The sequence below is a fragment of the Melitaea cinxia genome, chromosome 14 (genome assembly GCF_905220565.1).
Source record: "Melitaea cinxia chromosome 14, ilMelCinx1.1, whole genome shotgun sequence".
Lineage (NCBI taxonomy): Eukaryota > Metazoa > Arthropoda > Insecta > Lepidoptera > Nymphalidae > Melitaea > Melitaea cinxia.
Genome location: NC_059407.1, coordinates 8,782,525 through 8,796,682, shown reverse-complemented (window position 1 = coordinate 8,796,682; position 14,158 = coordinate 8,782,525). Strand labels below are relative to the sequence as shown.

At 31.5% G+C, this 14,158-nt stretch overlaps 1 protein-coding gene across 1 annotated transcript in view; it reads left to right on the top strand.

The window, feature by feature from the left end:
- LOC123659723 (BAI1-associated protein 3) overlaps nucleotides 1-14,158 on the top strand; it is a 99,831-nt gene that overhangs the window by 25,203 nt on the left and 60,470 nt on the right. The window contains exons 4-7 of the mRNA XM_045594904.1: nucleotides 918-1,137; nucleotides 6,485-6,710; nucleotides 8,788-8,966; nucleotides 11,470-11,633. Of these exons, the coding sequence (XP_045450860.1) occupies nucleotides 918-1,137; nucleotides 6,485-6,710; nucleotides 8,788-8,966; nucleotides 11,470-11,633 (789 nt within the window). The remainder of the gene's footprint in view (nucleotides 1-917; nucleotides 1,138-6,484; nucleotides 6,711-8,787; nucleotides 8,967-11,469; nucleotides 11,634-14,158) is intronic.

Sequence of the window (14,158 nt, the reverse complement as noted above, 5' to 3'; positions counted from 1 at the left end):
AATTACGCGTTATCAAAGATTACTCAAAAAGTAGTAATCAGATCTTCATCAAACTGCAAAACAAGCATCAGCTTTTGATTAAAACAAGAATAATCAAAATCGGTATACCCGGTGAAGAGTTATGCGGTATAATACAACGTAGGTCTCAATTAAATTTAAATGGGACCACGTGGTGACTATGGGCAAAATACATGAGTTCGCGCTATAATGTTTGGCGCGAACATGCGGGGCCTATGTCCAGCAGTGGACTGCGGTAGGCTGAAGCGATGGGACACGTGACACGTGCAATTGTTAGCATTTAAATTTGTAATTCTAACAATTATTAAAATATTGGATTTTGTATTGATATTACTCTTATTGTTTATTCGTTTAATATTAATTTACATCTATTTTGTAGGGTAGTTACACACACAATAAATACTTGTATCATTCAAACTTATGCTTTTAATAATTTTATAAGATTGTATTGATTGTAATTTCATTCGATGGTAGCGTTCTTACTGTAATTGTTATTTGTTGAAGTACCGAAAGAGCATAAAGACGGTAATACCATCTTCCGAATAGTTATTACTAATTTTCTGATTGGTCAGTCACCATTTTGTAATCTATTGGCGCAAATATTGTCCTATAAATATAATAATTTATAAGTAAAGAAGCTGTTATTGTTTAATTACTGTGCGGCTAGCGTTGCTGCTCGATAAGTGGCGTATAAGCGATTAGTGTGTTAACGTATTCAATGTAGTTAAAAGTGTGTATTTTTAAATGAATAACTATAGTTTTGAAGTGAGAAATAAACGTTGCGTTGAGTGTTTTCCAGTGTGTTCTACACAATTGAATTGGCAGGGCTTTAGCTGGCTTCTAAAAACTTCCCTAACTAAATATCGTTTATTTTAGTTAATCTGTTATAATATTTGTAGGTATTATACTGTATCGAGAATGCAGTTGGTGCTCCAGCACCAGACGGACAATTTGCGTCATACAAAGAGGAGGTGATCGAATATGCCCGCCGAGCTTTCAAAGTACCGCCCGAAGTTCATGCGCGCGCTTTACGTGCCGCGGGAAGTGAGCGACCACCAACTGTTGTACTGGGTTGCGTTGTCATTGAAGCCGATGGACTGGAGGCTAAAGATGCTAACGGTAAGACACTTGTTACTCACAAAACAAAAACGAATCTTAGGAATATGCTTGCCTAAAATGCCTATCCAATACCCTTTTGAAGATACTCATGTCGAGATTCTATCTGGGCACTCATTAATTTTTAAACGACGTGGGAATTATAGGATTAAAAGTAAATGTTGCTATTTGATCTCCTTTATCTTATTTAAGCCGTTCCAGGGATAGATGTACAGACATATGAACAAACATTTACAAAATTATTAAATTTACCATGTAAATAAAAAAAATAACTATAAAAACTTGATAAAACAGTAAGATTTTTGGTATTTAGAATCTATTATTTAAACATTATTTACTTTTTTACCAATTATATATTTTGTTTTATTTTTCTTTATAAATTATTTTTTTTGGGATTTTAGTGGTTTTAACTAGCAAAAATTGTCGTATTTATTTATAGCAAAATGTTTGGTTATTATGTATTTATCTGGGCGGTAGATACTCGCGGTGAACGTGGTTTTTTACCCTGAATATTGCTCCACAACCTTCTCTATCGTCCAGTAAAATTCCCGAATAGCCTGGACAAACAAAAAAAAAAACAGACTAACTTTTAAATTGACTTTTCTGTTTTAGTATCGTTAATATGTACTTGAAAAACACAGTTATTTTAAAATTACATACAGACACTTCAATTTTATTGATATGTGTAGACATATCGATAGATGTATAGATAATGTTATAAAGATATACTGAATTCTTAAAACATTTTATAGAGAACAAAATGTTCTAATATATGTATATGAATAAAAAGCTAAAAAGTGGGTGACCTAAATGGTAACTACACCAATTTAGAATGTGTCTGTCTTATCTGTTGGACTTTCTACAACTTGATTAGTAGCTAAGTTTTATAGCGTGCGTTTGTAATAACAAACAATAATGTAAATTTATCAACATACTACATGCATTAATTAGTTTGTGTTTGTTGATTAAATCGCGAGAAGCACTGTCGCACTACGAGTACCACCAGACAAACCGTGGAATAGAATTGCTAGAACAATGAAATATAATGATGTCGTTTGCCTTTAATTAAACTCCTTGGCTTTGCCTCTTTAAATTAACTAAATATGTCAAAACAGATTCAATTATAATTATTAACTATTTAAAACTTAACAAAACAAAAACTATTTTATAAAGTTTTAATCTTATAAACATAAATCAGAGAGTTGAATGTACGAATGCTTTTATAGAAGTGCTTTTATAGAAGTGTAAATTTTATTCAATTGTTAATTAAGTGCACAAAAATAAAATTATATAATAAAAAATATTATTCAAAGCATATTAATCAAAAATATTTTTCCATGTTTAGCTATATTATTTACTGCCGTAACCACACGGCTATAAGAATATAGTCACCTCCTCTCTCTCCGTGGGTGTCGTAAGAGGCGACTAAGGGATAATACAGTTCCACTACCACCTTGGAATTTAAAAAAGCCGATCGATAGCGGGATAACCATCCAACTGCTGGCTTTGAAATACACCGACGAAGACGGGCAGCAGCGTCTTCGGTGCGACAAAGCCAGCCATGCGGTCACCAACCCGCCTGCCCAGCGTGGTGACTATGGGCAAACACATTAGTTCACGCCATTTTTGGTGCGAACTTGTGGATGCCTATGTTCAGAAGTGGACTGCGATAGGCTGATGTGTGTGTATGTGTGTGTGTTCCATGTTTGATACCTTTAAATTTGAGTTAGAATATGACGAAATTTTTATTAAGAGAGTTTTTTAATTCTTGATTGTACACAGGCGGTTGTCTTATTGCAAACAGTGAGTTTTATTTGTTGTGAGTTTTAAAACGTAATAAGATTAACTGTATTATTATCACACAAATTGAATATTAGGTACTTTTTATCAAAATCTGTTAAACTAAAAAATATATAAAATATATTGTATCAAAATCTATTCGATATTTTTTTTAATTTTATATAAAAAACAAAGATAACATAATAACATAATAAACATATAGAAAACAAACTTGGAACGTTTTAATTTACGTTTAAAAAGTATTTTTAAAAGAAAAAGTTCTATACCTTTTCATACCAAACACAAACTTGTCAAGTACGTCTTAACAATAAACATATACCTACTGAGAGATTTGGGCAAACCCGTATTGAATTACGGAACAAGGGCGGCCTCGCTTGGAACTGATACGTAAACGTCTGACAGACTCTTGTACTGAGATTTTATCTGTCACACATGACACTAGTTAGAAATTGTATAGAAGAGCCACCAGAACGATATGTTTGAAATGTTTTAATTTGTTTCAGTATACATATATATGTATACGATCTCATAAGCGGCAAAAATTATAACGTAATAAAACATTCTAAGAAATGTTATATATAATTTCCTTGTAAGAAAATTTGCTTACAAAATAGCTTTATTACAATTTACAGTTACTTTGCAACAATTATACTTTATAACGAAAATGATACTTATTTATTCCGGCGTGTTTATCATTTATCTGTAATAATAAAATGTAATAGTAATATCTGTGTGTAAATAATTTCCAAGTCTACTGATTATGTTTCTGAAGATACGAGTATACCTCTAGCAGATAGTCGGAGCTAGGTACGCACGTTCAGGAGTACAATTGATTTGTAATAATAAGATTCGAAGCATTGATACATAATCCGACCACTACAAATTATAGAAAAAAAAATTAAACTATCATGCAAACGTACAGGTTATATTTATATTATAACTAGCTGTGCCCGCGGCTTCGCCCGCGTTGAAATTAGTGTGTCACAAAGTTTTCCCGGCAAACTTCCAGTGAAGCTCTCATAATAATCGGCTTAGCCGTTCCGTAAACATTCCTCTTGAAGAGCATGAAAATCCGTTCAGTAGATTTTGAGCGAATCGATCACATACACTTTTGGGGACTTTGTTTAACACTAACTGTTGCCTGCGACTACGTCCGCGTGGTTATGAAGATATGCATTACTATTAAGATGTTTTACGCAACTTATTTTTTTATTTCAGTCACTTGAAATGCTTATCAAACTGAGTAACTTTTTAAAAGGCACAATTTAGTATAATTTAATAGTTATTTTTATAAAACCTCTCTATACACCACATTTTTAGTTTTATTTTCAGGCTGTGTATGTTTCATACAAAATATCAACCCCAATTAAACCTCCTTAGCGGTGGAATATCGTAAAATTCGTTCTTAGCGGACGTCTGCTAACTATTAGATACCTCCCTGCCAAATTTTATCTTTGTCCAACCTGGATGGATTTTGAGTTCTCGTGATGACTGAGTTAGCGACCTATATATATAGATTACGATGCATTATTTGGACACCTCCTCGCCATCTATAGAGCATATATTTTAAATTTCAAGTTTCTTACTTCAAAAACATAAGACTTTCATACAAACTTTCGACCCCCGTTTTATCCCCTTAGGGGTCGATTTTCGTAAAATCAGTTCTTAGCAGATGTCTATGCCCTATAAGGAACCTACCTGCCAAATTTCAACTTTGTAGCTGTTATAGTTTCGGAGGTTTCGTGATGAGTGAGTCGCCCTACCATCCCCCGTTTTAACTCCAAAAGAGAGTTGTATTCTAAAGATACATTATTTGGTCACCTTTCTACCATCTATAGAGCATACATTTTAAATTTCAAGTCTCTTACTTCAAAAACATAGGACTTTCATACAAACTTCTAACCCCCGTTTTACCCCTTTAGGGGTTGAATTTCGTAAAATCCGTTCTTAGCGGATGTCTACGTCCTATAAGGAGCCTTCTTGCCAAATTTCAAGTTTGTAGGTGTTATAGTTTCGGAGATTTCGTGATGAATGACCTTTCGCGTTTATATATATTATAGATTATACATAGATATAGATATAGATTATAGATAGTAAAATTACGTAACCTCCATGTGACCCACCACGTAAGCAATCCAATACATATTATTTGAAACGTCCAAAAGAATCCTTTATAACAAAACTACGATGTAAGTAGATTGTTAGGGTGAAGAATGTTGCACTCGGTCACATAATGATTTTAGGGTATCCGAAAATATTATCATGAATTCTTTGTTATACGAGTATGATTCATAGTACAGGTAACAGAATTATTAAAGTTTTAATATAAGAGAAAAATTTTTAGAGTTGCCTTATACCTAAAAGTTTTAACAACACTTACCGAACTATAGTTAACATAATTAACCTGTGTGTTATAAAATATGTAACCGATATTTATAGTAATGGTGTAAAATAAAATAAAAATTATTTTTTTGCATGTACATTATTCAGAAATAGCCCAGGCTAAAATAAATAGCGCGACGACTAATCGTAGCATAATAATAAGCAAAAAATGTAAGGAAATAAGGAAATCATGTTATTAGAAAACAAAAATTACAACCCACAAACGGTTTCTACGAATCAAAACGTTCAAGAGTTACATGAAATGTTAGAATCCTAGTGTCCATGCAACGTTTCTACGTTTTATAGATTAATCGCTGCAAACTTTATACAAATGTCGGGTGAAGCTTAAATCGAAATGCCAGCGAGCTCAACTTTGCTATGTTTAACTCTTGTTTAACGAGTTAGCGAAATACAATGCTACTCGAATATGCTTTTGTTTCACATAAGCATTAATAAACACAAAGTTTTGTAACGTGTGTTCCATTTTATCAATACTGTTAATTGAAAAGTATATTCATGTATGATATTTCATAACATTGAACGTATGAAGTGATATGAGAATCATTATGAAAGGAGAATTCACTTAGTAAAAATTTTATTGTGCGCGTTGTATATTATTTTTTATTGACTATTCCTGCATTGGATGAGGATTGCGGAAAACCGGGATGTCTGGCACGAACTTGGGGAGACCTATGTCCAGCAATGGACTGCAATAGGCAGAACTAACTTCCTGTATTGCGAGTCCTATACTTTTATTAAATCCAATTAATCCGTTCGAGCTGGAAAACCAAATTCATTCACGAAAGATTATTATATTTTTGAATAAAAATATAGCAAACATTTATAAAATGCTGTCTTATACTGGAAACCAAATATTACTTTTGTTATTTGCTGTGGTAGATTCTAGCTCCAGACACGGGACTGTACAGTTTATTGTCTAGCTTGATTTCACTAAAGCTGTATTTCACTTGTGTTGCGGCGTGTGAGGGTAGTGGAAGGGTTGGTTTGCTCTCTGTCCATTTTCTATCCCTATTTCTCTTCTTTTCCAACGTATTACAGAGCCATACTTTAACTAGTAATTCACTTCCACTTTACTGCTCATATTTTAAAAGTGTTGCTTATTTGTAAAATAATTAAACCAATAGACTAAAATATAATTTCCCTGCAGGATTCAGCGATCCTTACTGTATGCTAGGCATACAGCCAGCATCCATACCCGCTTCTCCTCGCGCTTCGGAAGACGAAGGTCGTAAGCACGGCTTCAGACTGAGCTTCAAGCGTCGTGATGGTCGACAACAGCGTGACAGTCTCGGCAGACTACCAGCGAGATACATTCGCGCGACCAGTGTCCGACCGCATACACTGTCACCAAAATGGAATGAAACATTCAAATTGTGAGTGCCTATTTACCCAAGTCTTCCAATTTTTAAGAAAGAATATTTTATAAGTATATTATACCATTTTTATTTAGCCTTATTGCTGATATTTATTAACTGTATTTTTAAAATTAAAATAAATTCCTTAAAAAGTATAATATTTTCTACTTGATTATAAACATAAGTTGATCACTGTCGTTCAGGTACATAATAGTACTGATCAATATCTAAGGGTTTAGCCAAAACTATATATAATATGTTATAATGTATTTAATAGTAGCAGAGATGTTATAAATGTACTAAAAACAACAAATATCGGAACAAGAAACTGTTTATATCAAATACCAAATCATAGATATTGGGTTTACATATTAAACTTGATCACTTCAATTGCTTCACGATTCCACTGTTACCAAATTTAGATTTATTATTCCACCTGAGTATACAATTATTAGGTGTGACTGAGCAGATAGGTGTAAACAGGTGGAGTATCTCTTGTGACCGCACCGAACCTGAAATTACGTCAAGTGTATTGTTATGTCATTATCGATGCGTAGAGGCTTGAAATCGTCGTGAAGACTTTGCAGGCGATCCATCGCTCGGAGTAGGATATCTACATTTAAATGTTTAATACAGTATACATTAAATAAATTTATATACTGCACTACATAATAATCCAAAAAATTAGTACATGCCTATTATATAAATATTGTTAAATATCTTTCATTTATATTTATTGTTTTCTGACGCGCGTAATTGTTTAAATGTGGTGATTTCATTCAAAGTAATAGAATAAAAAACAAATAACTGGGCCCAGTGTTGAGTATGTTATCGGTAAACCGGAGGGAGATGGAGTAGTTGTGACGTCATTGGGGCCATTTGAAGCATATAAATCTCTACTCGATCACGATCAAGGCGATACGGATTTATCCGTATTTTGCATGTACACACATTACCTACAATTTGTTTATAGGCAGTTTTTTTTATCTGAACTTACAAGGGTTGTTGTGGTCGTATTTGTTACTATAATTAGTAACAATTTTAATAACAAAGACATTTCAAGTTAAGGGAATCTTAGTAATGTTAGATTAAATAAAAAGAAAATAATTAAACAATCATAACTATCTTGACAGTTTTAAATATGCATACAAATTGATAATTATATATATTACTCACATTTGTAATACGATGCAAATTAAAAACAGATTTCTTTGAATATTAACAAAAAATACAAATGAAGGTGAACTCATCGATCTATAAAAAACCCGGTGAACCTTATTTAAAACGAATAAGACAAATATCATATATAAACATTTCTTAATGATCACTATATTGCTTATCAAATTTACTGTAAGATATAGCAAACGTGACCACGTATATGTAATTACAGTAATTTAAGACAAAGTAATAAATAAACATTAGTAAGAACAAGAAAGGTTCATTGAATCATGAAGGGTTTGTCCGTGGTTATGGGCAGCACATCGTCCATTAAATGTTCGATCGATCGGTATTTATTCGACGTTGCACCACCTCGCTTCATGCCTCACTGTCCGTCCTAGGGCTTACCGTTTATTTAAAAATAGAACGAACGAACTTCAACAAACATTTTTATACAACGTTATTCGTTATTGAGTTCGCGCTTAATATGCGATGAGACGTGTTTGATTTTTAGAGCTATTATAAGTATAAAAATAACATAAAGGTCTCCCTCTGTGAAACATCCTGTTTGAGTTTTCGCATAAATCAGAGTAAACATCGTTATTTATCTACACATTATACATTTTATTTTAAGCCCTTGCTTTTTATGTAATGTTTTAAAAATAGGTTAACCACGTTTTATTTTCTTATTATGATCTCTTTTCCAGTTAATGCATGCATTCTTATTAAGAAATAAAATTATGAAGAGGTGGTATATTAATACATTATTTCACATTTAAGAACAAGTTGAATGTTAAATACAAAAGCAATTTACACTTTGACAGCATGAGCGCGAACTTAAATGCGAGTTTCGGAACACTATTAAATATCGTGGATTAAATTACGATAATAATAACATATTAAAGAAAGTGTAGTAAAATTAATACATTTTAAGCAGTGATATCGACGATATATCATCGGACGTCCTACACCTAGACATCTGGGATCACGATGATGAAAGCTCCGTGCTGGATGCTGTGTCCCGTCTCAATGAGGTCCGCGGGGTTCGAGGTCTCGGCCGCTTCTTTAAGCAAGTGTGCCAGAGCGCAAGGCAAGGAAGCCAGGATGATTTCCTTGGTAAGTGAATACGTATATAGAATAACTTTACTATAATGTTTATTAAACTTTACATTACCAGCGTCTGTGTTTCCAGAAAATTATAACCTGAGGATCTTTAAGTCGCGAGTGAATAGGTTACTTCTAGATAAGCGTGCTCCATCTTAGACCGCATTTTCACTTATCATCAGGTGAAATAGTGGTCAAACGCAAGCCTATCATTGTATAAAAAAAATTAAGATTCATAGAAAACATTCTGACAAATTACATGTGACAACATGTATTATAGTATTGTCATCTTTAAACTAATATACTTCCTCTGATGTAATATAAATAGGTACATTGCTCTGCTAAAATATCTAACTACTCATTTATTGCTTCGCATAGAATTTCTAAAAAAGCCAACAGGCTTTTTCTATTTGGCGTAATCTGAAGTAATTCTTATTTTAATATTTCATGCCCTTAGAACTTTCTAGCAAGTGTTAAAAAACTTTTTAAAAAAGATGAATAGAATAACTAGAATTGTCCTCATATTAAGATGTGATGTGGCCAAGCAAGCGACCTCTTGTCATTGTCATCTTGACCGCTTAGCGCGACAGTACTGCCAGCCTCCTTACAGTGTTTCCAGCCTCAAGACACCAAACTTCCTTTTTCTTATTTATTTCGTATTTTATTTTATTTATCAGTGTTTTAATATTGTATTAAAATAGGTCAAAAAACAATTAAACACTTCAATATGTATAATATATATTTTTACGATGGTTCTTATTTGTATATTACTGTTAATTTAAACATAATTGAAATTCGTCAACTTAAATTTCGATCGTATGCAAAATTAATGTAAACAAAGTAGCCTATTCGTATTTAAATGAGACAACGACTAAAAAGGTTGCTTTAAAATACGTTCGATAGGGAAGTAATAAAAATGTACTAGACTCGAAATAAAATAATTTTTACTTTCCTGTTTTCAATAAATTATTTATATATTATATTGTGTATGAAAAAATGACGTAAAACTACAAGATAATATTTTTATGAAAGTTCACACAGTAGTTCATACCATCACTAAATAAATAAAACGAAGTGACACATTTATATTTTCAATAACTAATAAAAGACCATCAAAAGTAGGAACCTTAAATAATAACATTATATGACTATCTACTTAATTTTTTGTTAATTATTTACTCCACAACGATTACTTAAAATATGTCTTACGTTATAAGGACGTTTTTATTTATTTAAACTCATTTTACATTAAAAAAATTACAGTAATACACTCCAAAAATCGCAGAGATTTGTCCGGAGTGTTAAGTTTGAATACAGTTCATTTAGGCAATTAAAAATAAGGTGGGTAGTTCTACAAATTAAAGTAAGTAGGTATCTTTTAATTAGGTGTAAATGCGTACGCGGGGAAGGCGATCGAGACGCAATACCGGTTTGTTACAAACAGTTACAGGATGTTCAGATAATACGACTTCAATTCATTTCTTAAATTTTTTGTAGTGATTCTTTTCTTAAATGCCACATCTAATCCATTCAACAAGCGATGAGTCAAATATTCGGTGGTCCTTTCACCATGTACGTTATTTGTTGCAGTTGTTGTTATAAGTTTTTGTTTTGTTATTTGTCGTGTATTAATTTTGTGCTGTATGTCCATATTAAAAAAGTTTTCTTTTAATACATTATATTGAAATTTATATTCAACCGGTAACACGTTGCAATGCTTAAAAAGTTTATTGTCATCATTTTTATATTGTTCTTTTATTTTAGGAGTTACGATTTGTTTTAGGATTCTTAAACGGATGATTACATTTCTAAATGGACAACCATGACATGCAAATGTTTAGTTTACACTTTTGTCGAGAAACTTATAATTAATTACAATTTTCTTAAATCAATCACGAAATCTATTTCATAGATTCGTAAAGATCAATATCAATGCTTATTTAGCAAACTAAATGCGCCGTAAGCAGTAGAATTCATACAAAACGCAAATGATTTGGCTACAAGTACCGCCTTATCGGTACTCGTACCCTCTTAAAAGCTTTACGGTATAGCCAGCTGAGTTTAGAAGAATCAATGCGTATTATAAAAAATATTACTTATGCTGAAGGACAATTTAATGGAATATTTTTTATTAAAATGAAATTCCTCGACCTTCCACATAAATTCGCGTACGAATATATATACTTGCCGAGTATATACAAATGAAGTCGATAAGTTAGTGTATAATTAAAAAAATATAATTTTGAGATATTGGTTGTGTTGTTTTAATGTTAATTATTACTGGCTTTTGTCCGCGGCTTCATTTGCGTGGATTACATGATTTTGGTTTTCATTTTCTTCGATTAAAATATAGGCTATATCACTCAATAATAAAATAGCTTTATTTTGAAATAAAAAATGTTCAAATAGTTTTTGGGTTTATTCATTACAAACAAACCAAAACTCAAAATTTTCCCCGTTATAATATTTAGTATAAATTTTTACTCTATTTATATGTGCCACCATTATTTAATAGGTTCTGTAAACATCCCCTTACGCGAAATTCCATCGACGGGGGTCGAAGCGTGGTACAAGTTGGAGGCGCGCTCCCAGCGCTCATCTGTGCAGGGCCGCATCAGACTCAGGCTGTGGCTCTCGGCGAGAGAAGCTGGCAGGCATGACGATGATAATTGGCAGCAAGTAAGAATGCGTAGTTTTAAGTTCAATTAAAAATTAATACTAATACTTATCATATTTAACTTAATAAATAAAAAGAAAAGAAAAGAGAAATAATTAAATAAAAAAACCTCCTTTCTAGTCTTAATCAAAATAAATTAAAATCACCAGTCCTGATTTTTAATATTTCAAAATAGACATTCTCTTTGAATTTCTTTCGAAAGTTTTAATGATACTTCATTGTTATTGAAGCCTAGATTAATCCGTTTGATATTTATAATATAAACAACAAAATGAGCACTTGGTATTTCTTTACACAGTAAAGGGCAGTTGTTTGCTTCCCTGTTTCATAATAATAATAATACAGGGAAAAAATTGACCTTGATCCTTTATAAGTTATGTACGTGTACTGACATGAATTGATTTAAAATATCAAGTGTGAACGACACAAGATCTGTTGACATTTTAATGTAGTGCATATCAAACTTAATACTTGAACAAACAAGTAAGGCTAGCCTTGGCAATACAATAATTACTGTAGCGAACGAACTTTTAACGTATTTTTTATTAAATGAAAGCTTTATTGCTATTATTGTTTCACATTGAAATTTTTATTTTCTTTTTTATATATTTACAAACACTAGTATTAAAACATATGATTGCATTGGTAATTAAAATCTAACATAAGGTAATTTTAATGACAATATTATAACAAAAATTATATCTAAAAAATATAATAGATAGTAGAGATAAGAGACAAAATATGAGATATTTTATTCAATGAAAATATATTAACAAAAAACAAATAGCTTAAATATATTTTCAACCGTATGTTTGTTGTGTTTTGTTCCATTTACGAAGTTTTATAATAAGTATGTAGACCTGTGGACTGACGATCTACGTAAAATTGTATGAGGATTGTGGAAAACCTGAAACTGACTGACTGACTTACTGACTGATATAGAAAAATTCATTTGAATAGAGTACTTCTGTTTTGTTGTAATTTTATCTTTGTATCACAAATGTTTACCTTTCAAACACGTTTAACTAAACTTTTGATTTATAAAAAGTACTATTATCTTTATACTATGCTTTGAAATATTACAGAAACATTATGAATTGAGATTTTTTCATGGTTAAAAACTGTTTTCATAATCACAATGGCACATAAAGCTTTATTGTGAAAGCTCGCTCAAGTAGTAAGCCAGACATAAACATTTTATTAGTTTTCCACTGAGAGCTATTAGTGTGAACATTCATGGCCTAATAACACATGTTGTTATAGCTTCGTTCATATCCACTAGTATCACAGATAAGCATGATTGATTAATGTTATTTAGTCATAAGTCATTTTAATCAACTAGCTTATCATTTTCTGTACACCTCTTGGAATCCTTTTAGATTTAATAATATGAAACACTGATAGTGTTCTAATGATTACTCGCAATTTATGTACCTATATGCAGAAAATCTCACTTTCCTATATATATTATATTTACCCGTATAAGTATCAAAATCAAATTAGTAACAAGTACTCTCCCGTGTTATAGCTCAAAGTAATTGTTGCTCAAGTTTATATTCAGTATTGATAGTATTATTAACCGACTTCAAAAAAGGAGGAGGTTACTCAATTCGACCGTATATTTATATATATTTTTTATGTATGTTCGAGGATAACTCCGTCGCTTATGAACCGATTTTGATAATTCTTTTTTTGTTGGAAAGGAGATATCCCCAGTTTGGTACCATGATAAGGAAACCAGGATCTGATGATAGGATCCCAGAGAAATCGAGAGAAATTCTCGAAAATCCGCATAACTTTTTACTGGGTGTACCGATTTTAATCAATTTTAATTTTTTCGAAAGCCGATGTTTATCATGTGGTCACATTTAAATTTCACCGAGATCTAATCACAACTTTTGGAGTTATCTTTGATAATGCATATTTACTTGACTATTTTTTCGTCTACCCACGTTGTATTACTTGTCGATATAATTGAAGCCGGTTTTTCTTCGTTTGCCTGCAAACACAATTATTGTATTAAATTTCACTCCAATTAGCGAGCAAAAGTTTATTTTTTAATTACAAAGTTCTGTCTGTAATAAAGTAGCTATATTCGCTATTTATAATAATTTATATATCGTATGAATAGATTTACTTTATAAAGAAACATTGTTGATTATTATTTAATGAAAAAAATCATGATTCCGTTTGACATATTCTTTTTTTATTGATTGATTGAGTCAGCGAGTGAAACGAAATTGCTATTACTCTCTAAATCTAATTCATTTCTCGAAATCCCTTCGCTTATTCCAACTCTGTTTTATTTGCCCAACATTTTTCATACATTCCAATTACTTGTTTGCAAAGAAATTTTACTTTTTTACCAGTAATGATAATTGTTGTAATAATTTAAATAATTAATAAACCTATACTAATGTTATAAAGCTAATAAATTTGATTGTTTGTTCAAATGCGCTAATCTCAGGAACTACTTACTGGTTCGAGTTAAAAAATATATTTTTGTGTCTGATATCCCTTTTACTGA